At 44.0% G+C, this 25,277-nt stretch overlaps 2 protein-coding genes across 3 annotated transcripts in view; both read right to left on the reverse strand.

Moving 5' to 3' along the window:
* Window positions 1–522: 522 nt before the first annotated feature.
* The window catches only part of LOC138922188 (protein phosphatase 1L-like), a 62,449-nt gene continuing 37,694 nt past the window's right edge, over window positions 523–25,277 (reverse strand). Inside the window, exons 3-4 of the mRNA XM_070259032.1 lie at window positions 1,491–1,601; window positions 523–1,080 (exon numbers count right to left, since the gene is read on the reverse strand). The gene's annotated coding sequence lies outside the window, so the exon portion shown is untranslated. The remainder of the gene's footprint in view (window positions 1,081–1,490; window positions 1,602–25,277) is intronic.
* Window positions 12,205–25,277, reverse strand: part of LOC138922186 (elongation factor G, mitochondrial-like) — a 77,171-nt gene continuing 64,098 nt past the window's right edge. For both annotated transcript variants that reach the window (XM_070259023.1, XM_070259024.1), the window contains one exon: window positions 12,205–12,429. In XM_070259023.1, coding sequence (XP_070115124.1) covers window positions 12,337–12,429 — 93 coding nt within the window. In that variant the 3' untranslated portion in view covers window positions 12,205–12,336. The remainder of the gene's footprint in view (window positions 12,430–25,277) is intronic.

Below are 25,277 nucleotides of genomic sequence, written 5' to 3' on the forward strand. Positions count from 1 at the left end.
CACATCTTTGCCAGCATGCCTTTCTTCACTGTCTGTTTTTTGGGGGTGCCGTCACATGGATGTGAGGTGGTGTCTCATTGAGATTTTGACTTACATTTCCCCAGTGATTAGTCACATTAAGCATCTTTTTAGATGCTTGTTGACCATTTGCGTATCTTCTTGGAGGAAAAGTCTATTCAAGTACTTTGCTCATTTTTGATTTGGGTTGTTTCTTTTTTTGTTGTTGAGTTGAGAAGTTCTATGTCTATTCTGGAGATTCAGCCCTTGTCAGATAGATCATTTGCAAATATGGGCTCCCATGCTGCATGGGTTGTGTTTTTACTCTGTTGAGGTTGTCTTCAGAGGCAGAAAAGGTTTTAATATTCACGAATTTTGGCGTCTGTACTCTGTTTTTTATTGCCCATGCCTTGAGTGTCATATCCATGAAATCATTGCCAAGTCCTATTGTGAAACGTTTTGTCCCATGTTTTCCTCAAAGTGTTTCAGTTCTTACATTTGGGTCTTGATCCATTGAGAATTAAGTTTTATATCTGGCGTGAGGTCAGAATCCAAGTTTAGATTTTGCATGAAAATATCCACTTTTTCAGGAACCACTGGTTGAAAAGACTGTCTTTTCCCCGTTGAACAACCTTGGCCACCTTATTTCTGGGCTCTCTATTCTGTTCCGATGCTCTATGTGTCTGTCTTTATGCCCTTACAATGCTGTTTTGATATCGTAGGTTTGTAGCAAGTTTTACATCAGTAAAAACAGAGTCCTCCAACTTAGTACTTCCTTTCAAGACTATTTTAGACATCTGGGCATACTTGAGATTCCATATGAATTTTAGGATGGGTGTCTTTCAGCACAAAATGTCATTAGGATTTTGATAAGGACTGCATTTAATTGGTTCATCTCTTTGGAGGAAGCTGACATCTTAACAACAAGGAGGCTTCCAATCCACGATCACAGGACACCTCTCATTTCTGGTAGTGCCGGGTGGTTGTTCAGGTGGAGGGGACAGCACTCTTCCAAGTAGTCACGCAGGGTCCCAGAATTCCTCCACACTGTGCCTTCAGCATTTCCTCAGAACTCATCGACATCTGCATCCAGTCAAGGGAGAGAAAAATGCGTGTCAAATGCATGTGGGAAGTTTTCAAGGACTGGGTGTGGATGTAGCACACGTCTGTGCCACCCTCTCCCCTGGCCAGAACTACGCACGGAACCAGCAGACCCTAACAGTCGGCACTGCAGGCAGAACCAGCGGACCCCACCAAATTTGGGACTGTGGACTAACCAAGGGCTAGAGACTCAGTGTCTCAGGGAACCATATGCCAGCTCCAGCTGCCTGCTACCACTCTGACTGGCACTGTGGACGAACCCAGGGCTGAGACAGATGCTCTGCTAGAGCATCCTGTCAGACTACACTGGCCCGTTAACCTGCGCCTGGAAAGTCACTTAGCCCAGGAGCTCAATGCAAGGAGAGTGGAGCTGAGATGCACGAGACACTTACCCACAGCCCTCAGAGACAGCAAAAAAGATGGAGAATCCAAAGGCTTCATGGGTACCAATGTTTGTGTTTCTCATCCCCGAAGCCATGAGAAGTGTCCTTTGAATCCCGCTGCTGCCACCAAGCCGTTAAGAAAGAAAATACAACTGTGTAAGTCTAAAGAACTTCATTGCTTTATTCACCAATTCCTGCATCCGGAGGCATCCAAACTAGCAGATAGAAAGCAGCTCCAAGGAGCTGTACAGAATGAAAGACTTTGAAAGGCAAAAGGGAGAAGAAAAAGAAGTCACAGCAGGCGGGAAGATCGCTCGGTTATTGCAAGGTTACTTTCCTCAGGGGACAGCAGCAGTCTATGATGTGGAATACCTACCTAGGGCTGATTGGGGGATTCCTAATCCACTGGTTTAAGATTCTGTTTCCGGGAGAGTCGAAAATCTAATGAAGTCAAGACTCAGTTTGGTGAGGTGGGGCTTAGCGTAAGAGGTTCCTCTTGGGGCCCGCCGTCTGGTTTTGACACTTGACTCTGCTGGCCCCCTGCTGGCCCCGGGTACACCCGGGTTTCCCTTCCTGACCATTGTTGGTCACACATCCACTGCACCTGCCTCCAGTTCTCCCCCTTCCACACCGCAATCCCCGCCATGACTCCCTCTGACACTATCACGACTTCTCCCACCACACTGCCCTGCTTTCCACAAGGCCAGCAAGAGGCTTCGTAAGCACCACTTCATCAGTCCAGTGGGCTGAACGGGCTGCCCAGCATCGGGACTCAGAAACTGGTGAGCCTGTCACACGGCCTCCAATCACCGGTACCCCAGCTGAAGTGCCTGCCCTGATGAGAAACTCAATTTTAGCCAGCTCCATCGAACAGCATCTTTGCCCCAAGCTTCCCTTCAAAATACTCCACACATTTTCTGCCCCAGCTGTTTTTTGAGGAGTCATTTTGGGGGAGCCTTTGAGGCCACCTTGGTGATTCTGTGCCCGGGCACAAGCAGCTCTTGGCCCACACACGCTTTGATTGTATCACCTGGAATCGTAGAGCACAGGGAGCCACTAGATGGGCACCAATCACTGGTTTGACCACCAAGAGCCCTGTGAATATTTTAAAGTGGGAACGTCCACTTTCGGGTCTTTCTGTGGGCGCACGTCACAAGGCGCTCCCTGGTACCCCGCTCTCCCCGACATCCTCTGACCAGCTTTCCCCAGGCGATGTTCTGCAGTACATCATTGTCTCCACCGACCTGCCCCTAGAGGTGCACCCCACAGACCAGGAGTCCCTGGGTTTCCTGCCCTGACAGGCTACCACCGACCCAAAGAGATATGTCTGTTCTACTAGGATGACTGGACTGGCATAGAGGAGTGGCCCTAGCCACAGAAAAGCAGGTAACTGAGGCCACCCAGAAGTGTGGACAAACAACCCAACACGGACAGCAGCTCCATGAGACTCTATTCTACTCCTTGTAGGACAGTCGTCTAAGTCTCTGCCAAATGGTTTTAGGAAACCACCTGGCCTCAGACTATCTCTACTGGCCAAGGAAGGAGGGGTCGGGGCCCTCCCATGGTCTACCACCTGCATGTACATCAACAACTGACAAGTTCAAACCTACCTACACCAGAGGGTCCAAGAGGTGAGAATATTGTCGAGTATAACCGAGATCTCTGAACAGATTCCCAGGGCCCCCAAGACCACTGACCTATTTTCTTGGCTGGTCTTTTCAAGGTGGAGACCATGACTATGGACTGGATCTCAGACTGTTGCTTGTGTGATTTTCGTACTTGCTACTAGACCCTAATCAGATGTTTACTCTCAGGGCTACACCGTGCCTTACCCCTAATAGCTGCATGAATTACCCTAATTTCAAATTTTCACTGAAGAAAATCTGCTCAACATAAAATACACCATTTTAAGTATTTGAAAGTACACAAGTCAGTGACGTTTAGGACAATGAGAATGTTGTGTGGCTATCACTACTATCTAATTCCAGAACAGTTTTAATACCTTGAAAAGAAACCACACTCACTTCCTCTGTGCTTTGCCCTAACCCAAGGCCATGGAAGCACCTCATCTGTTTCCTCTCCCTGCGGATTTGGTATTCTGGACATTTCATTCAAATGGAATCAAAGAACCTGTGGCTTTGTGTACCACTTCAATTAGACACTTTTTTTAAGGATCATCCAGGGCTGAGCACGTCGCAGTGCTTTCTTCCTTTTTAGGGCTGTGTTATATCCCATAGTATCAATATGCCACATTTGCTTTATGTGTTCATAATTTGGTAGAAAGTTGGGTTTCTTTCACTTTTGGACTACTGTGAATACTGCTGCTTTGAATGTCCATGGACAGGTTTTCCTGTGAGTGACCATATGTTTTCCATGTTCTTTTGGAGCTGCCTCACAATGGACTATCCAGCTCAATGGTACTGATTGCTCGAAGATCTTAAGAAACGCAAGGCTATTCTCTACAGTGGCTGCATCATTTTACATTCTCACCAGTGATGTATGAGGGCTCCCCTTGCTCCTCATCTTTACCAACACTTGTGATTTTCCTTAATGTTGAATACAGCCTACATACTGAGTTCGAAACAGTAGCACATTGTGGTTTGAATTTCCGTTTCCCTAATCATGAATGACATCGAGCATCTCTCTTGTGCTTATGGGCCATCTGGATATCTTCTGGAGAAATGTCTATTCCAACCGTTTGCCTATTTTAATTGTTTTATTTCTCTTTTATTACTGACTTCTAAGAGATATTTATGTATTCTGAAGACTACATTATACAAGTTGAAAGTCGGAGAATTCAAGACCCCACTTTCAACAATGGATAGAACATCCAGACAGAAACTAAGGAAATGGCAGAAATAAATGACATTAAATACTAAGGACATTGTATTGAAGAGCAGCAGAATACACATTCTTCTCAAGAGCACACAGAATATTTTCCAGAAGAGATCATGTTTGAGGTCACAAAACAAATCTTAACAAAATTAAGACGACTGAAATTATACCAAGTATCTGTCCTGAACACAATGGCATGAAACTAGAAATCAACATCGCAAGGAAACCTGCATCATTCCTGAGAGATGGAAATTAAACAGCAGCCTCTTACACAGACATTAGGTCAAGGAGGAAATCAAGAGGGAAATTTAAATATAGCTCAAGACAAAAAGAATTAAAAACACAACAAAACTACGGGATGCAGCAAAAATAATACTAAGAGGGAAGTTTACAGTGATTAACTTGTAACATCTTAAAGAACGATCGCAAATTAACAACCTGACAACACACAGCACTAGAAAAAGGGAAAACTGAACCCAAAGTTAGCAGAGAGATGGAAGTCACAAAGGTGAGAACAGAAAAAAGGAAATAGAGGAGGAAGGCAAAAGATCAAAAGGATGAGCTAATGTTTTGAAAAAAGAAAATGGACCAATGCTTAGAAGATAGAATGCCTCAGAAAAGAGAGAAGAAGCAAGTAAAGTAAATGAGAATTGAAAGAGCAGGTCTTACAACTGATGCTTCAGAAATAAAAAGATCATAGAGATGCTTCTGAGCTCTGGCTCACTAACACAATGGGTGACCCAGCAGACTGAGTAAGTTCCTAGAAGCAACCTACCCAGTCTCACCCATGAGGAAACAGACAACTGAAGAGACCAGTGACAGAGAAGGAGGCTGAGTCAGTGATCACAAATCTCCCACAAGGAGGAGAGGGAGGGACCGACTTCATCGCAGACGCAGAGCTGGCCTGCCCAGCAGCAGGCTGACTCCTATGCACCTGCTGGTGCCCTGCATGCTCCTGCAGACGCAGGCCCCTGGCTCACCCTGGCGCACGCCAGCTCTAGTGGCCTCAAGCAGAGTCCTTGGCACCAGGGACTCAGCAGGCTCCAGAAACCCAGGCCCCCATCTCAGCCTAGTGCCTGCCATCTTCAGCAGCCCGAGGTGGCTCCCGTGACCCCAAGTTTTGTCCCTGGGACCAGGCTCCTGGTGGGTAGTGGAGGATCCACACTGTGGCTGACGCAGTGCCTGCTTTCTCCCGTGGCCTCAGGCAGCTTCCATGGCAGGGCTCCCAGTGGGTTCTGACAAACCAGGACCCCAGCTCACTTCAGCATTTACTGACTCCAGCGACCCCAGGCAGATCCCAGGGCGCCAGGCTCCCGATGGGCTCCTGGGAACTCAGGCCCATGTCTCACCAGGGCACCTTACAGGTCCAGCAGCCCCAGGCAGCTCCCAGGGAAACAGGCTCCTGGCAGGCCCCTCCACAACCAGGTCCCCAACTAACACATGTGCTTGCTGACTCAGGTGGTCCCCGACAGCTCCCACGGCACCAGGTACCAACAGCTTCCCAGGAACCCAGGCTTCCACCTTAAAACGGCACCTGCTGGCTCCTGCGACCCCTGGCTGATCCCATAGCTCCTGGCTCCCAGCTGGCTCCCAGGATCCCAGACTTCTGACCCACTCCAGCACATGCTGTCTCTCATGACACCTGGCTCTGTCAGACTCCCGTGAACAAAGACTCCCAGCTCACCTCAGCACCAACCAACTCCCATGGCCCCGGATGACTCCTGCCGCCCCCGGTTCTCAATCACCACGTGCAAACCCATGCTCCAGGGCTGGTACTCACCAACTCAGGTCCCAGCTGTGCCCAGGACCAGACTGGATGACATGCACCAAGCTTTCCACTCACCCCAGCACCGGGCTGCCCAAGGACTCCAGCAGCAAGCCTGCCCCGGGACCCCACCAGATGGCCCACATGGAACCCCAAGATGGGCTCACTGTGCCCAAGCCCGTCAGTAAAGCCTGGGAGAGGCACCCACTTCCTCAAATTTTCTGACCTCACAGCAACGCCACAAAGATCGTGAATAATCAAAGACCCATAACACCACCAAAGAGAATTATAAAACTCCAATGTCTGAAGAAGAAATGGGGATATAAGAACTATCTGACCAACGCTTCAGAACACTGCTCTTGAAAAATTCAGTCAGCTCTTGAATTCAGATCCCTACTAACGGAAGTTAGGAAAATCGTGCAAGAACAAATGAGATGATCAACACAGAAATAGAAATCATTAAGGCAAAACAAACAGCAATACTAGAGTTAAAGACACAAAGACTGCACTGAAAAATTCCATAAACAGCTTCAAAATCAGATTCAACAAGGTAGAAGCCATAAGTAGTGAAGAAGAAAACATGATGTTTGAAATCATCCAGTCAAAGGAGCAAGAAGAAAAAGCATGAATGGGGTGAGGAAAGCCGATGTAAATTATGGGATCCCATAACCAAAACAGCTGTGCATTATTGGATCACCAGAGGAAAAGAGAGGGAGAACGGAAAACAAAGTTGATTAACAAAAATAATCGCTGACAAGTTCCCAAATCTGGAGAGAGATTTAGACATCCACGTTCAGGAAGCTAATACGTCACCCCAACATTTCAGACTCAAATCATCTTCTCCAAGGCAGATTATAATAAAACTATCAGAACTCAAAAAAGGATCATACAACATGATCAAGTCCAACATTTGCAAATCAATAAATGTGACATGCCACACTAATCGAATGAAGGTGAAAATCAGAAAATTAACTCAGCAGATGTAGAAAAAGCATTTGACAAGATCCAGCACCCCTTCAAGATAAAAACTATCAATACATTGATTATTGGAGGAACATACACAAACTTAATAGAAGGTGTACACGACAAACACACACGTAAGAGCATACTGAACGGTGAAAGGCTGAAAGCTTTCTTGCAAAAGATCGAGAGCAAGCCAAGGGTGCCCACTCTCAACAAGACTTAGGAAGGCTTAATCAGAGAAATTTGGCAAGAGAAAGGAATAAAACGCATCCGAACCTCAAAGAAAGAAATATAAGTACCTCTGTTTGCAGACGGTATGATCTTATTTAGAGAAAGTCCTAAAGACTTTCCCCTAAACTGTTAGAACTAATAAATGAATTTAGTGAAGCTTCAGGATACAAATACACAAATCAGTGGCGTTTCTGCATGCTAGCAATGAGCCATCTAAAAAAGATATGAATGAAACAATCCTGTCTACAAAAGCATCACAAACAATGAAATGCTTAAGAATAAATTTAACCAAGAAGGTGAACCATCTATACACTGCCAGCTATAAGACAGTGATGAAACAAATTGAAGAAGACACAAAGAAATGGACAGACATCCTACGTTCACGGATCAGAAGGAATTAATGGTGTTAAAACTACCACCCAATGCTATCCAATGCCATCTCAAGATTCAACGCAATTCCCATTAAAATTCCCAGGGTATTGTTAACAGAAACAGGAAAAACAATCCTAACATTCTTATGGACCCACAAAAGACCTCAAATAACCAAAGCAATGCCAAGAAAGAAAATCAAAGCTGGAGACATCACAATTCCTGATTTCAAACTTTATTACAAGGATATGGTAATAAAAATGGTAAGGTACAGGTTTAAAAATAAACACATAGACCCACACAACAGAATCAGGAGCCCAGAAGTAAAACCACACACATACACTCAGCAAACAGTTCACATCTGAGGTAAGAAGATTCAAGGCAGAAAGGAAAGTCTCTACAATAATTGGTGTAGGGAAAACTGGGTAAGCACATGCAGAATGAAATTGGACCCCAATTTCACACCACTCTAAAAAATTATCTCTAAAGGAATTAAAGACCTAAATGTAAAACCCATAACGGTACCACTACTACAAGAAAACATAGGGGAAAAGCCCCTTGAAATTGGTCTTGGCCATGATTATTTGGATGGAACACCGAAAGTTCAAGCAACAAAAGCAGAACTTAGCAAGTGGGATTACATCAATCCATAAAGTTTCCTCACAGCAAAAGAAACAATCAGCCAAAAAAAGGGGGTTAATATCCACAATATATACGGAATTCTTACACGTCAAGAGCAAAGAAACCAAAAGTATGATTTACAAATGGTCAAAGGACTTGAATACTTTTCCAAAGAAGACATAAAAATGGCCAACAGGTACATGAAAAGATGCTCATAATCACTAACCATTGGGGAAATGCAATCAAAACTGTAATGAGCTATCACCTCACACCTACCAAATTGGTTATCCAGAAGACGACAGACAGAAAGCACTGGTGACGCTGCATAGAAAAAGGAACCCTGTGCACTGATGGCATGAAGGTAAATGGCTATAGCCACAGTGGAAAGTAGTGGGGAATCTTCTCAAAGAAATAAAAACAGAACTACTCTAGGATCAAACAGTTCCATTCATGGGTGTATATCCAAAGGAACTGAAATCAATAAGTTGAGGAAATGTCTGCATCCCCATCTTCATTTCAGCATTATTCACAGAGCCAGGACATGGAAATGATCCAAGTGCACACCAATGGATAAATATGTAAAGAAAATGTGATATATAGATATGTAACTACAAATATAATATAGAATGCAATATTATTCAGCCATAGAAAACAATGAAATCTGGCCTTTTGCAACAACATGGATGGACCTTGAGGGCATTATGCTAAGTGAAATAAGTCAGACAGACAAAGAAAAATACTACATGTTCTCACTTACATGGAATCTAAAAAAACTGAACTCAGTGAAATAGACAGGAGAATAGTGTTTGCTAGGGTCTGCAGGGTGGGGGAAATGGGGACATGTGGGTCAAAGTGTACAAACCTCCGGCTATAAAATGAGTAAGTTCTGGGGATCTAATGTACAGCATGGTGACCATAATTAACAATACTGTATTACATAATTGGAAGATTATAAGACAGTAAATCTTAAAAGTTATCACTAGAAAAAAAAAAGCTAATTATGTGATGGAATAGAGGTGCTAACTCACCTTATTGGGGCAATCATTTCTCAACACATACCTGTATCAAATCATCGTCTTTCACACCTTAAACTGACATATGTTTTACGTCACTAACATCTGAATAAATCTGAAAAAATTCTCCGAACAAATGAAAACTTAGGAGTAGATAACGTACTGGTGAATTCCACCAAACTTATAAGGAAATATTAACAACAAGCCTCCTTACACTCGTCAAAGAAGTGAAAGAAAGAGAATAGTTCCACACTCATTTTCTGAGGCCAGCATTACCCTGATAGCAACACCAGACAGGGACAACTAAAGAAAATAAATTTGCAGACCATTACCTCTGACGACTAGAGTTGCAAAATCCTCCACAAACTATTTCCAAACAAAATTCACCAGCACATTAAGAGTATACGATGTGACCAAGAGAGATTTGTTCCTGGAATGCAAGGATGGTTCAACATACAAAAGTTCATCAATGCAACAGGCCAATCACAAAAAGGAAGGGAAGAAAAAACACGATCATCTCCATCGATGCAGAAAAGCACTAGACAAAATACAACACCCTTTCATGATAACACCATTCTACACATAGAAATAGAAGAAAATGACCTCCACATATTAAAAGCCATATAGGAAAAAGCCGCAGTGAACAAAATACTCAATGCTGAAAGACTGAAAGCTTTTCCTGTCAGATCAGGAATAAGGCAAAGATGTGTGATCTCATCACTTTCATTCAACATAGTACTGGAAGTGCTGACCAGAGCATTTAGGCAAGAAAAAGAAATAAAAGCCATCCAAATTGGAAAGGAAGAAGTAAGACTATCACTGTTTGCAGATGATATACTCTTATACAGAGAAAATTCTATAGAGACCACTGAAAATCTACTCAACCTAATAAATGAATTCAGCAAACTAGCAGGATACAAAGATGGCACACAAAACTCAATGGCATTTCTACACATAAATCATGAAAACTCTCAAAAAGGAAGTTATCAAAAAGACAGTCCCTCAGGCCCCCGCCCATGAATCCATGAGAGAACACGAGGGATGAGAGACACAAGGCAATCAAGCAAGATCCTCATATTTATTGATGGTAAAAAACAGATCTCTATAAGGAGCTTGAATTAAAAAACATAACAAGGCCATGAACCCCATGTAAAATAGCCTTTACGTGGAAAGCAGTTGATGCTCCTTATTTCTTTAAGCCCATTTTCCCTCATGTCAATACCTTCATGAAAAATCTTCGCCTAGGGAGATGTTATTCCAAAGACCACCCAAATACTGCTTTCCTTAAGACTCTTCATACTCTCCTCAAGCCTCATTTCTATGGGCATCTTCCAGACTCAAAAAAGGTGATGGAGAAAAACCTGCCAACCTTCCTTTTCATTCCATGCAGGAGGAAGAGAATTCTTTAGATGTACTGATCTCAAGTCAAAGGGCAACAGGTATGGACTACAAGGGGCATCTCAAAAGGTACGGAGAAAAAACATCCAAGAATGACGGAAAGGAAACCACAGGTGGTACCACTAAAGTTGTGGAGGGCCATAAGCTGCCATTCCTTGAAAACAACGGCAGAGCAGGTCATGACAGCAGTAGGGAGAAGGAAAGATGACATGGGAATGACTGCAGAGGGACAGATAACACCCAAGGCCTTGCTCAGACTGTGCATTTGAATCAAGCTCACACAAGTCACAGGCAAACCCAGGGTTCCAGCCCAGGGCTGCGTTCATGATTGGCTTCCCTAAAAAAGCTGCTTCAAGTCAACGCCCAAACTGGATGCCGGACACAGAAGGTGAGCAACAGAGGAGTGGGTGTGGACAGACACCGGGAGGTCACTGTGGCATCTCCAGGTCCCAGGATGAACACAAGCGACTGGGACTGATCACTACACACGGGGCCAGAAAGATGAATCCTGCGATAAAAGCATGGAATTACTATTGTTAGTACTTTTACAAAAAATGCTAAAGCAATGAGACCAGTGAATCTTTACAATCTGTAACAGCTGAACGAGCGAGCAGCACCTGAGCCGTTCATCATGTAATGTACGAACAAGTAAAATTCGTGTTGTGTATCTAGAGCTCCCTTGACCCTCCCATGAGCACTTAGAAATGTCACTGCAGCAGCCACATGGGAGTTGGACTGAGGCAGAGGACAGTGGTTAGGGTACTTCTCCAGTCCAGGCAGGAGACCGAGGAGGACTGAACTCAGAGGGTGGCAGTGGGGCCGGGCAGGAGGGGACAGAGGAGCTCGTGGGGGAGCTGTGAGAAAGAAGTCTGCAGTCAAGTGGAGAGGGAATCAATGCGATGCTAGGAAAGGAGGTCAGATGGAGAGTCACGTGCCAATGAGAGGAAGCCTTGGGCTTCAAAGGGCGCACAAGTGACCAGGAAGAGAGGAAGATGACAGACCTGCTGGTGTTGAACGGGCTGCGGAGTGGAAGCGATGCAAATGGGTATCCCAGGTCCAGAGCTCCAGTGTCTGGGGACCCCGGGAATGGTTTATTGCCACCTGCTGATTCAAGGACCATAAGCACACACCTACAGTCAGAAACACTTAAAAGATTACTCACAAACGCAATGTTCTATGAGTTTTAACAGAAAAATTGAGAAACAAGGCTAAGATATCATTTGGCTTTGAACACTGGACTTTGATGAAGAAAGGAGGAAGGAGTAGAAAGACAAAAAGGAACGAGAAGGACGGAGTGGGGTCAGGGACTCAGCAGCACTTGTTAACTGGGCTTCAGACCTTTAGTCAACTGCTTCAGACTCAGGCCATCTGCTTCCTAACGTGACTGACCTGTGTCCTCAAGCAGTGTCATCCAAATTAGAAGTACCATGTGGTCAAGCTATTGTAGGGGCGCCTTCTCACTACACAGGGACCTTATCAGCACTGCCTGGCGCTGGTTCTGAGCAGCTGTCCTGCATCATCGCTGTGTGGCAGGATGTCCCACCAGGTGGAAAGTGCCCATCCCCATTTCTCTAGCACTTTCTTCCTTGTCCTTCCCTCAGGCAGGTCCAGGATGCTCTCTTTTCTGAAAACTGCTCCCACGCTGGGATTCTTCGTCCCATCAGATTGACTCTTGTTCCCCCTGTGCTCCATTCTCCAGTTCAAGACAAGCACAAGGGCCCTCTGCACGGTGAGGGTTTTGCTTTGACTCACTCTGGGGAGACAGACAGAAGACAACACAAAGAATAAATCTGGGGAATTGCGAAGGTCATGGAGCTGTATAAATTCCTAAGAGGCACCTCTGATTCACATTACCATCCTCAGTGATATGGCGATTACTACGATCCCCCTGGGCCTTATTCCCGAGTGGGCTCTCATCCAGCTTCCCCACTTCACACAAAGCTCCGAAGCCATAAAATAAAAGCATGTTCATTCTGTCTACATAAAAAATCTCAAACAGCAAACACTTCCATGAGCAAGGTTTAAAAGAAAGACAACACTTGGGGAACAAGTAACTGAAACTTCCCTACAAAGGACCAATTTCCTTAGTATATAAAGGGCTCCTGCAAAGCAATAACAAAAGACCACTCATTCAGTAGACAAACGGGCAACGGATATAACGAGGCAGTGCAGAGAAATGGGAATATGGATGGCTCTCGAACATGTGAGGTGTTCCTACTGAAGAGAACTTTAAAACCCTACCACGAGATGTCCCTCACCCCTTAGACTGGCAAAGCAGGAGTCCGGCCACATTCTGTGTGTGTGCGTGTGAGGAAACACGTGCTCTCTTACACTCCTGCTGGGAGTGTAGACTGGCACCACCTCCACGGACAGCTGTCCAGCAATATCCACCACACTACGGATGCACAAACCTTCCATTCCAGAAATCTGACTTTCAGGAATTCACCCTCCAGATATCCTCACGTGTGCAAAATGACATAGAAACAAGGTGACTGACAGCATTGCTTCTCACACAAAGGGACTGGAAACAACCCACGTGTCTCTCAATAAGACAGTGCTTAAATACTGTTTCTGCGCGATAATGTTCCTACCAGCTATAAGAAAGACCGTGGGGTCAGCCCAGTGGCGCAGTGGTTACATTCGTGGGCTCCTCTTTGGCAGCCCAGGGTTCGTAGGTTCGGATCCCTGCTCTGGACCTGCTCACTGCTCATCTGGCCATGCTGTGGCACTGTCCCACAGACAAAATAGAGGAAGACTGGCACAGGTGTTAGCTCAGCGACAACCTTCCTCAAGCAAAAAGAGGAAGATTGACAACAGATGTTAGCTCGGGGCCAATCTTCTCAGTAAAAACAATAAACAAAACAGAACAAAGAACAGAAGCTGGGGCCGCGCCGATGCTGTAGTGCTTAAGTTCATGTGTTTGCTTTGGCGGCCTGGGATTTGCAGGTTCGGATCCCAGACGTGGACCTCCACACCAGTCATCACAGCATCCCACATCAAAATACAAGAACACTGGCACAGACGTCAGCTCAGGGACAATCTTCTTAAAGACAAAGAGGAAGATTGGCAAGAGATGTTAGCTCAGGGCCAATCTTCCTCATCAAAACAAAAAACAACCAGAAGCTTATCCTAAGAAAGTGTAGACTTTGGTGGAAGTCCTAGGAATCTGGTGCAACTTCAATGCAAGGCAGACGTTGGAGAATCTCTGGAGATGAGAATCGCAAGCTAGACACGGACTATTCAGTGACGCTGTGCTAAGGAGTTTGGATGTGGTTCTGAAGGCCATGGGGAAGCTCTAGGGAATCATAAGGAGGGGCTTTAGAAAGATGCGACCACACCAGTGCCCAGGACGGAAAGGACAAGACGCAAGGACAAGATCGATGTTCACTGCACAACGTCATTCCGAGGGAGACAGGCTACCTGTCGACGACTAAGGCAGAGAAGCAAGAGGAAAACACGGGGATGACCAACCACTTACAACCTGCTCTGTGTCTGCATCACAGTACACGATTGTTTCTGAAAGGCATGAAAGTAAATTAATTACACTCTCCTTTCTAAGAAGCATGCCAAACAGCTTTTACGTTTGTAGCAGGGCTCATCAAAAAAGTTTGGAATCATTACTCTGGTCATTTTCCTCATTTTATAAACGACTCACAGGGCCTGACCCGTGGCCGAGTGGTTGAACTTCCACGTGCTCTGACTCAGCAGCCCAGGTTCAGGGGTTTGGATCCTGGGTGGAGACGCACACCACTCGTCAGCCATGCTGTGGGGGTGACCCACACACGAAATAGAGGAAGACTGGCACAGAAGTCAGCTCAGGGCTAACATGCCTCAAGCAAAAAGAGGAAGATTGGCAACAGATGTTGGATTAGGGTGACTCTTCCTTGGCAAAAAAGAAAGAAAAATAGACCCATTCATAGTGTATCTATAAGCACAGATGTGAGATGCATCCCTGTCCTCACCCTCACTAGAGTCCTTTGCAAGAAGCTGGCAAGAAACCTGGCTTCTTGCCAAATGTGCCGGGATTAGGATGAAAAAACGAAACAGGACACAGCAGAGCACAGGTAACCGGAAGGCTGACAGTTTTGTTTTCGTTTTTAGGCAAGCAAAACTATTTAAAGATGAAGAAATAGAGCAGAAAAAAATCCACTGACATTCTCCTATGAAAGAAACAGGATGGCCTTCTAAAAGAAAACAATTTCTAGGCCAATGTTGCCTGACACCCTAAGACTATTTTCCCTTAAAAATAATCTTTGGGGTCCATTTCCAGTAACATGGGGGCCAAAATCACCTGAAACTCCTCCCACAGAGTGACACACTTAGAAATAAGGACTAAAAAACGTCAGCCTCTTTAAGTAAAGCTCAGTTTGCAGGTAATTGAAGAAACTCCTAGGGGTCCACGCCCAGAGCATTTAGCGGACGTGGAGTTCGGCAGCTCTGAGGCTGGGCCACGGCAGCTTGGTCATCTCCCTAGTGAGGTCCTCAGGTTCTGGTGGCCATGTGGAGGCAGGAGACAGAGCCTTGGACCTCAGTACGGCCGGGGTTGGAATCGAGACCCCTGTGGAAAGTTGGAGCCTTCACAGGCCCACAGCTTCAGTGAGGGCGAGCTAGACAAGAACCAGCTCAGGAGCGTGGAGACAGCCTCGGCCTGGTGAGGTGGAGGGAAAGGTCCCCCATGAGGACGCGGAGCTCCAAGCCTGCTTGCACGCGGGCCTGGGCCTCAGGATGTGTCTCTCCTGCAAGGTCCAGTGATCCTCCAGGTCAAAGTCAGCATGAAGGACCCCTCGCTGTTGGTCTCCCTCGAATCCAGGCAGAAGCAACAAACACGGCTCTAGAGGGTCATCTTTCCCACAGGATCCACACAGGCAAAGCCGCCCCGAGCACGATGCACAACAAAAACTCACAGAGCACACGAGAGCACCACCACGAGCCCCTGTGAGAACCAGGAGCTGCATTCGACACCAGCCCTTCAGACAGTGGAATCATCTGACCCACAGGCTAAAACGGCCGTGTTAACACGATTAACGGTGTAAGTGAAAACAGGGAGTAAGAACAGACTTTTGTTTTTAGAAAAAGACCAAGTGGTTGTGAAAGAGAATTCCAGAAATTAAAAAGAAAAACGTTTTCAAGTTAAAAACTCAATGGAGAGGTTAAACCACAGATTGAGCACAGCTAAGGAGAAAAGTGGTGAAATGGAATACGGACACAGAACACAGCACAGAGAGAGAAACAGAAATAGGAAAGAGAGGGAAAGAGACACAGAGAGCTAAGGGAAAAACGTCACCTTCACAGAAGCAATGGGGAGAGTGTTCCCAGACAGATGGAGTGCGATGCGAATGCTCAGCTCAGGAAGTGAGTCCTGAGCAGGAAGAACACAGCTGCCTTCACACCCAAGGCACTTAGGTGAGTCACCAGAACACCAGCACAAGTGATCACAGCGAGAACACAGCATCTCCTATGTGCTCAACGCTTTACTCAAAGATCATCCTTTTAATATGTTGGCCTATTTCCTTCCAGTCTTTCATCTATGCATGTTTAGTACACATACAAAAATTTCAGGGGAAAATAAGATTGATACAATACATATAATTTTGTATGTACTTTTTTTACTCAGCGTTTTCCCATGAGCATTTTCCCAGGTCATTATGCAGCAGCAGCGGAACTGCATCAATAAGAGCGAAGAAGAGTTGAGTTGTGGTTACGAACGTGGGATGTGAAGTCAAGCGTTCTGTGTCTGAGTCCCAGCTCACGACTCACCAGCTGTGTGACCTTGGGTAAGTTACTGGTCCTCTCTCTGCTCCCATTTTCTCATCTGTAAATTAGTGTGAGTTGCTATTTACTAAGCTATCTGCCAGGCACTGTGCTAAAGACTTGAATAATCCCATTTGATTTTCACAAAACCCCTATGGATTACATGTGTTATTGGCATTATTTTACAGACGAGAGACTGGGCCTTAGAAAGAATGTGAAGTGATTCGCCCCAAATCACACGGCTGCTGATGGTGCTTCGACTTGAATTGAGATGTGTCTGCAAAACCTGCGCCCTTGATGCCACACTCTTCTTCCATACGTTTGAACAGCCTCAGAGTACGCACAGACTGTGAAGCTGACCACGAGAGGCCCCGAGTGCTGCTCATCTCCACTTATTTCCTTATTTATGTGCTTTGTCCATGTTTCTTTAGACATGTTCATTTTTCTAATTTCTATGTTGTATAGTTATATATTACATTATGTCATACATTACAGTATATGTTATGTGTGTATATATGCATATATGTTACATATATTGTCTATTAGGTTTTATATAGTTATATAGTATAGATATTAGCCAGTTTTATCAGGAATATGTTTAATAAACTTTGATTTTAGAACAGCTCTGGAGTTGCAGAAAAGTTGGGAGATAGTAGAGCGCGCTGTCACATGCCCCACACCCAGTTTCCCCGCTGTGAACACCTTCCGTGGGATGGTACGTTTGCCGGTAGTAGTGAACCAGTACTGACGCGCTATTGCGAGCTACAGTCCACACGTCACTCTGTTTCCTTGTTCCCACCTAAGTCCCTCGTCCCAGGGTCCCACCCAGGATGCACCCCACGGTTAGCCGCCAGGGCTCCCTGGGCTCCTCTCGCTGAGGTGGGTTTTGCCTAGCATTCATTTTTGCAAATCCTCCTTCCAATTTATAATCTCCCTTTCTCATTTGTGTGTGCTGTTTCCTGATGTATATGAAAAATAAACTCTATATTCGAATGGATCAGTCTTTTGTTCTGTGGTATCTTCTGCTGGATTTATTCTTAGAACGTTCTTCCCTACATCAGAATGGCAGAAATGTTTACCTATAGAAATTCACACTGTTTCACATTTTCACTTTTTATGTATATCTAATTCACCAAACCATACGGGATTTCTTTTGGAATATGGTATGAGGGGGGTCTGATTTGCTCTTTTCCAAATAGTTACCATTCCTCTGAGCACCACCTCTTACAGAGTCCTTCCTTGGCCCCTTGATGTGTGATCCTCTGTTCCCTGTGAACGTTTGCTCTTCTGAGCTGCCCGCTCTTTCCCACGGCTATGCCGACCACTCACCCCAGTGTGCTCAGGACTGTATCAGTTTTAGCGCTGGCAGCCCCGGTCCTGGGCACTCTCAGTCCCGGGCAAACTGGGACAGTTGGTCACCCACCCACCACCCAGCCTTGCACCACTGCCATGCTGTACTGCTTACTGTTGTGCGCCTGTTGTGCTCTCCCAAAATGGGCTGTTTCTCTTTCATGAAATACAGAATATTTCACCAAATTGCAGCATAAGAATCCTACGGGAGCTGCAATCCAGGGAAAAATAATTTGAGAGCAGACAGTGTTGCAGTATCGAGTCTCCTCCTGGGAACACGCAATGCCTCTGTCCAGCCTTCTTTATGTTTCTCAGTAAGACGCAAAGTTCTCTACACACAGGCCTCTACATCCACCTCATTCCCGGGCAACCTAAAAGTTCACACTGCTATATTAAATGGCAACTTTTCCCCCATTATATTTGCTAAATAATTTTTAAAATATTCCATGTATATTCACACAGTTTTTCCTAGATGCACCAGTGTGAATATGCGCGTGCTTTATTGATCAACCACAGCCTTTTTTTCTTTTGCTTTTTCTGGGTTACCCTAAGTCTTCTCCACTTCTACCCCCGCCCCACATCTCAACAACCTAATACGTATCTTTTTATTTTCCCCATACAGAGATACACCTAGACAGACAGATGGATAGATAGATAGACACATAAAGTAGTTACGTTTTTTTGATCATTCACTGTTTGGAAAGATGAGACGTTATTATATACATCTTTAAAATCTTCAATACCTCTCACCAGATTGCTTACCATGGCTGTAATACTAAATATTTCTCCCATCAATGTGTGAGAGTGCCTGCACAGAAAAAACACTCTTCCTCCCGGGTGCCTCCTGACTCTCACTCCACTGCCACACAGCACTCCTGACGCCAGATGTGTGGGTGCTCTGCTGGGAGCCGTGGCTACATCATTTGATCGGCTGTTTGACAGGGTCCAGCCGATTAACGCCGAGGGGTGCAGGGTCGCCCCTTGGTGAAGAATAACTGGCCAGCCCCTCACATAGTTCTGAAACCTGTGCTGCTTCTAATTGCCCTTCATTCCTTTTCCTTTCTTAACCTCCAGTTTTCACTCCTTTGGGTGGCTGCTTGGGAGGCACTACCTCCTAGGAAAATTAGATATAGTAAGAGAATGTGACCACCTGCAGGTAACTTTCAAGATATTTTTCAGTTAATTATTGGAGGAGCACACAGTCCCATCTGAGACAATCAGAAAGGAATCCTGCCCAGATAAGATGTCGAATTAGGTTTATGGCCTCTGTCTGCTTAATGTTTCCTTCTCCCTCCAGTTCTTTGTCTAAATATATATGCATCGTCCTTCTAAGTTGGTTGATTGGATGATCAAGAAGTATCTACATATTATTCTGGACCTTCTGCTTTCTGTTAAAATGTTATAGAGGTTTTCTCCTAAAAGCAATAAATAATAAATGATTGATGAGTAGAATGGCCGAGGGGTGCAAGAATGCCCCTCGGTGAAGAATGGCCAGCTGACACCCCTGATATTTTCTGAATTATATGCACGCTTTCTAGTAAGGTTATGTTTATACTTATTTCTGTTTTTTATTCCTGAAGATATATAGTTTAGCTTAGCTTTTCAGCCCTTTACTTTACTAACAAAATGATACTTTCTCTGGCAGTGTGCTTAAGGGACTGTTAGCTCTACAATCTAAAAGACAAAGGAATGCTTCCACCCCCTAAAGGGCACGAAAAAGTAAAGATGTTTAACTGCCCACTGAGAATGCAGATAGCCCTGGGGATAAGACACCCTGGAGTCGCCTTTTGTTCCCATTAACCATCTACACTAATGGCGTAAATGATTGAGGGAGGCAGGGATGGCTCCACCAGGATGCAACCAGACGGACTGCTGTCCTGTCCGGAGGCCTGGACCTTCTCTCTTTGATTTAACTTTGCCATGAATTACAACAGGTGTCTAGGTACCTATCTCCTTTAGCTTAGAGACAACAAACACTAGTTAATTGCGGAGAAGACTACCATTAACCTTATGCTCTATAGAATAGAATGCTAATAAATATTCTTGTGCTCGTTTTTTACTTCCTTATCTCTCTGAGAATATTTGTAGAACCATTTCTGTACTAATCCTGAAAAATATATAAACGACACTTGTGCACAGTAAAGGCGGACTTGCTAACACCAACCCAAGTCTCACGTCCTCTTTATTTCCCCCTCCCTCAGGTTTTCGCCGGCGCCATCTCTCCCGTGGGAACCTGGACTCTGCCAAGGCTGAACCCCGTCAGTGCTCCACACACCAAGCCATCCTCCAACCCCAGCTGGGCTTCCCCAATTCAACTCCGTTCTAACGCTGACTACTTAGAGTGGGCACCACAGCTCACAAGTTAAGGGCTCAGTCCCACGAGACTGGCCCCACTGAAGACGCTAGTTGAAAAGGGCCAGGTTGTCACCTGCACTTCGGACTGACCAGCTATCAACTGGGGCACACATGACCCCCTCCCTGGGTGTGACAATTTGCTAGAATGGCTCACAGAACTCAGGGAACACTTACATTTACGGGTTTATTAAAGGGCATAATAAAGGATGTGGATAAAGAGCCAGATGAAGACATTTATAGGGCGAGGTCAGGAAGGGCCCTGAGCATAGGAGCTTCTGTCCCCGTGGGTTTGGGATGTGCCACCCTCCTGGTGTGTAAACGTGTTCACCAACTCAGAAGCTCTCCAAACCCTGTACTACTGGGATTTTTATGGAGGCGTCATCACATAGGTCTGACGGACACTAATTCCATTTCCTGACCCTCTGCCCTTCCTGGAGGATGGGGTAGGACTGAAAGTGCCAAACTTCTAATCACCCCTTGGCCTTTCTGGTGATGAGCTCAGATCCTGAAGTTATTCAGGAACCCATGAAGAGTCACCTCGTTAGAACAAGGGATGCTCTTATCACCCAGGAAATTACAAAGGATTCAGGAGCTCTGTGTCAGGACCGAGGCTCAAAGAACAAATGCTAGAACAGAAGATGCTACTGGTGCTTCCATCATTTAGGAGAGCACAAGGTTTCAGGAGCTCTGTGCCAGGAACTGGGAGCAGAGGCCAAAATAGATATTTCCTATTTATTTCGGAGTACTTTATTCCCACACACCCAGCAGCAATAACTTTTGCCAGCAAGAGTCACATCATAAAAGATTTCCTGGATAAAATATGGTGCATTGGAGCAATGGAACCCCATGCAGCTGTCAAAGGAAATGAGGAAGGTTTCCATATACTGCTACGGACTGATCTCCAGGACACACCAGGACGGGAACGAGCAAGGTTCAGGACAGTGTTACAGGAGGTACTTTTCACGAAACAAAGGGGCAATATAAGACCAGATATGACTACTTGTTTATGTTTTCAAAATAAACAATGGAAGTAGAAACTAAGACCTAATAAAAATGGTTACCTCTAAGAAGAAGGAATAGGTGGTTGGGGGTCAGGAGGGGAAGCTAGACTTCTCCGAATGTGTTTCATCATTTTCACTTTGGAATTATTTTCATAATTATAAAAATTACACCAAAAAATTCCTAAAACATGAAAAAAAATACAACAAATGACTCTTAAATATAAATCAGCTGTTGGCAGGAGCAACAGAGAGAATTATTCCAGGTTTCTTAAGGCACAGTAATTGCACAAAACTGGTAGGAGATACCCCAAAGACAAAAGGAATCCAAAAGAAATTGTAAATGACATTCAATAATCATATTTGTTAGTAATAATACTGGAATTGTTATTTTTAAACTGTAAGATATATATCGTAGAAGAAAGTAAAGAAATAATTATGTTAATGTAATTAGCATCTGAGATTTCAGCATAAAAGAGAGATGAATATAAAATTAAGGAAGTTGAGAACAAACTCTTTAGTCTTAATGTTGAAGTGGAAATATCAGAATAAATTGATTTATATTTCTCTTTCTAAAATTACACTTTTAATGTTTATAGTGGAATAAGTCTCTCCTCTTTTCTGGAGCTTCTGGGTACGTGGTCTTCACTAGAAAGACTACAAGGCGATGTTTTGATATATGTATACTTTGCGAAATTATTACCAGAATCAAGCTCATTAACATATCCACACCTCACACAGTTATGATTTTTTTGTGCTGAGAACACTGAAGATTAACTCTCAGCAAATTTCAAGGACACGATTCAGGATTGTGAGCTGCAGTCACCATGCTGGGCATTAGATCACCAGCACGTGTTCATCCTACAGCCCTGGAACTTTGTACCCTTTGACCCACGTCTCCCCATTTCCCGCCAACCCCCCTAGACCCAGCCACCACTCTACTCTGCTTTTATGAGTATGACTACTTTAGATTCCACACATAAGTGAAATCAGGCAGTAGATCTATTTCTGTGTCTGGCTTGTGAGTTGTTTTTTCAGCTCTTGTAAATGTAATGTTTGTCTCATTTCCCTTTCTAGGTGTATACAGCTATAACACAGAAAATTATTCATTGTGTGTTTCTGTTGGATCTAAATTGGCTCGTTCATTATACATTTTGGTTACTAAAATCTCCTGGGTTGTCTACGTATATAAACATATGTTAACCAAAAGAGATGGATCATTTAATCTCATCTTTCATACTATACATACAGATATTCTTCTCTGACTTCATTCTCTAGAACAGCATGGCCCATGGAGTTTTCTGATGATGCAAATGTTCTACAGCTGTGCTAACACAGTAGCCACTAGGCACACGTAGCTGTAGGGCACTTTCAGTGTGCCTAGTGAGACTGAGAAACCTTTAAATTTTATTGAAGTTTAACTACTTTAGATGTAAATAGCGACATGTGACTAATAGCTACCCTATTGAACAGATCAGATCTAGAATATCTGAAACAATGTCAAATAATAATGAAATCGTAGGAAAGTCTGTATAGTCCCGGCTTTACTCAAAATAGTTTCAGTCTTTTGCTACTTAGCGTACCCTTTGCTGACAGTTTTTTGGAAACCGAGTATTACATTGAGGTATTTTTTTTTTCTATTTCTATTTTACTTAGACTTTCTATTAGAAATTCTGGCTAAAGTTTACCAAATTACTTTTCTCTATTTATTTATGTAATCGTGGGACTTTCTCCTTCATTTTGGAGACACAATGGATTACGATGATAGATTTTCTAATATCTGACTAGCCTCATTGCTGAAATAAGCCATATTTGGTCATAGTCTAACTTGATTCATGTGATTTTAAAATACAAATTAAAAAGTGACGTTTAACTGGAAATTACGTTCCAGCTTCTTCAGCAGCACCTGGCTCTTTCCGTTTCTTCCCCATGGGTGACAAGGGAGGACTCTGCTCTCCCTGTTGGGCAGAGACCACCCTCACTGCAGAGCCCGGACTTAGGCTAGGCAGTTCTTATAAAAATGCTTAGGAGGACCAAGTTAACTACAAATTCCATGTGCCACAAACACTTTTTTCTAGTGTTTCAATAGAAATAAAAATGGCTAATTAGTTCAATTCTACTGGGTAACTCCTAGGAATAAAGTAAGGAGCAGCAAAGCGCATGTAGAACATACAAATTAAAGAAAAATTTATTTTCTCTTTATTGCAGAGGTACCAATTTAAGCAATGTTAGATGGCAGGCTTTATATATGGGGAAATATTCATAGAAATATACAGTATTTTCCAAATACTCTAAAAAGTAAAATATCTCCTAGATAAAGAAAGAGGTCAGGGAAATAAAAGATCATTCTCAGCAGAAGTAAAACATTATCACCTAGAACTAATTTGGGAGTATCCACATTAGAAACAGGAATGAGAAAGATAAAGGAGCACTTATGACAATACTAAGAGGAGTCCCAGAGAAAGCATCTTCAACCTGTGTACCTGACTCCCACTCAGTCCACCCAGGGCTTGTGAGGACAAAGGCACAGGCTTAAAAACCGGCAGCCTCTCCACTTCCTATGGCAAAGAAGACATGAAGTCCACGGTTAAGTGAGGGAGGCGACTATAGACTAAACCTGGCGTGTCTGTAATATTCTTTACATAGACTACACTTCCGAAAGTTCAGTCCAGCCCACGTAAAGCATCAGAGCTCTTAAACAGAAATACGTGCTGTATACACCCTGAACCCTTACCGAACTCCAGTTTAGCGCTACCTGTTTTCCTGATGCAATAAATCCCACGGCAGCTATAAAACAAAGAAGTTCTTACTGATGCCCTGGTGGTTTTTATCATCATTCCAGTGAGCCAAGAGCGAGGTTTGTTTTTTTTTTAGATTGATAGTTTCTAATATGTTATGACCCACTAATGAAAGCAGAAAAACCACAAGGTACAGACCATATGAAAAAGTTCATAAAGAAGCTCAGGGCAAGAGAGGAGACAAAAAATAAGGACATTAGAGGAATCTGATGCCCTGTCATGTACAGTGGCCACTACAGTAGAGACTAGACACACAGCCAGAACGCTAGCCAGGTTAACATGACACCTCAAGCTAAAGGCCTATTTACCTCAGTTTCTATTATCTGGTACATCATGTCCACCTTTCAAAAAAAACAAGACATGCTAGAGACAAGAGAGAATACAGTCAGAAGAGACAGAGCAAGCATCAGAACCGTGCTCAGATATGGCAGAGATTTTGGAATTATCAGACTTAGAATTTAAAATTACTGTGATTAATATGCTAAGGACAATAATGGAAGAAACGGACAACATGCAACAACAGATGAGGAATGTAAGAAGAGAGAGGAAGTGGTAAGAAAGGAACACAAGAAAATGCTGTAAACCAGAAACACTGTAAGAGAGTGAAGAATGCCTTTGATGGACAAGGCTGAGGAAAGGATCTTGGAATCTGCACATACACCAATAGAAACTTTCCTAACTGAAATGCAAAAAGAGAGAATGGGGGTGTGTGGGGGGAAACAGGATATGGAAAATTTTGGACAATTACAAAAGTAATACCTATCCACAATGGAAATAACAGAAGGAAAAGAAAAAGAGAGAGAAGAAGAAAAATATGTGAAGTAACAATAGCTGAGAACTTTCCCAAAGGGATGACCGATGCCAAAACACAGATCCAGGGAGCTCAGAGATCACCACAAATAACCAATACCAAAACATCTACATCTAGGCATATACTCAAACTGCAGAAACCCAAAGACAGAGAGACTCTTGAAAGAGCCAAGAGGAGCTAAAGCCTTTAGTGCAAAAAGGGTAAGAAGTACAGTGCCCTTCTCATTAGAAGACACGCAGGAGAAGAGGAGAATTCTACATCCAGTGAAGCCATCCTTCAAAAGGAAAGAGGAACTGAAGAGTTTCTCAAATAAACTGAGGGATCTGCTTGCCAGCAGACATGCCATACACAAAATATTAAAAGAAGTGCTTCAGCAGGAAGAAATAGAGAATCGGAATAAACCAATCACAAGCAAAGAAATCAAAACAGCAATCCAAAATCTCCCCAAAAATGAAAGCCCAGGACCAGACTGCTTCTCTGGAGAATTCTACCAAAGATTCAAAGAAGATTTAATACCCATCTTTCTCAAACTATGCCA

The sequence above is a fragment of the Equus caballus genome, unplaced genomic scaffold (genome assembly GCF_041296265.1).
Source record: "Equus caballus isolate H_3958 breed thoroughbred unplaced genomic scaffold, TB-T2T haplotype2-0000564, whole genome shotgun sequence".
Lineage (NCBI taxonomy): Eukaryota > Metazoa > Chordata > Mammalia > Perissodactyla > Equidae > Equus > Equus caballus.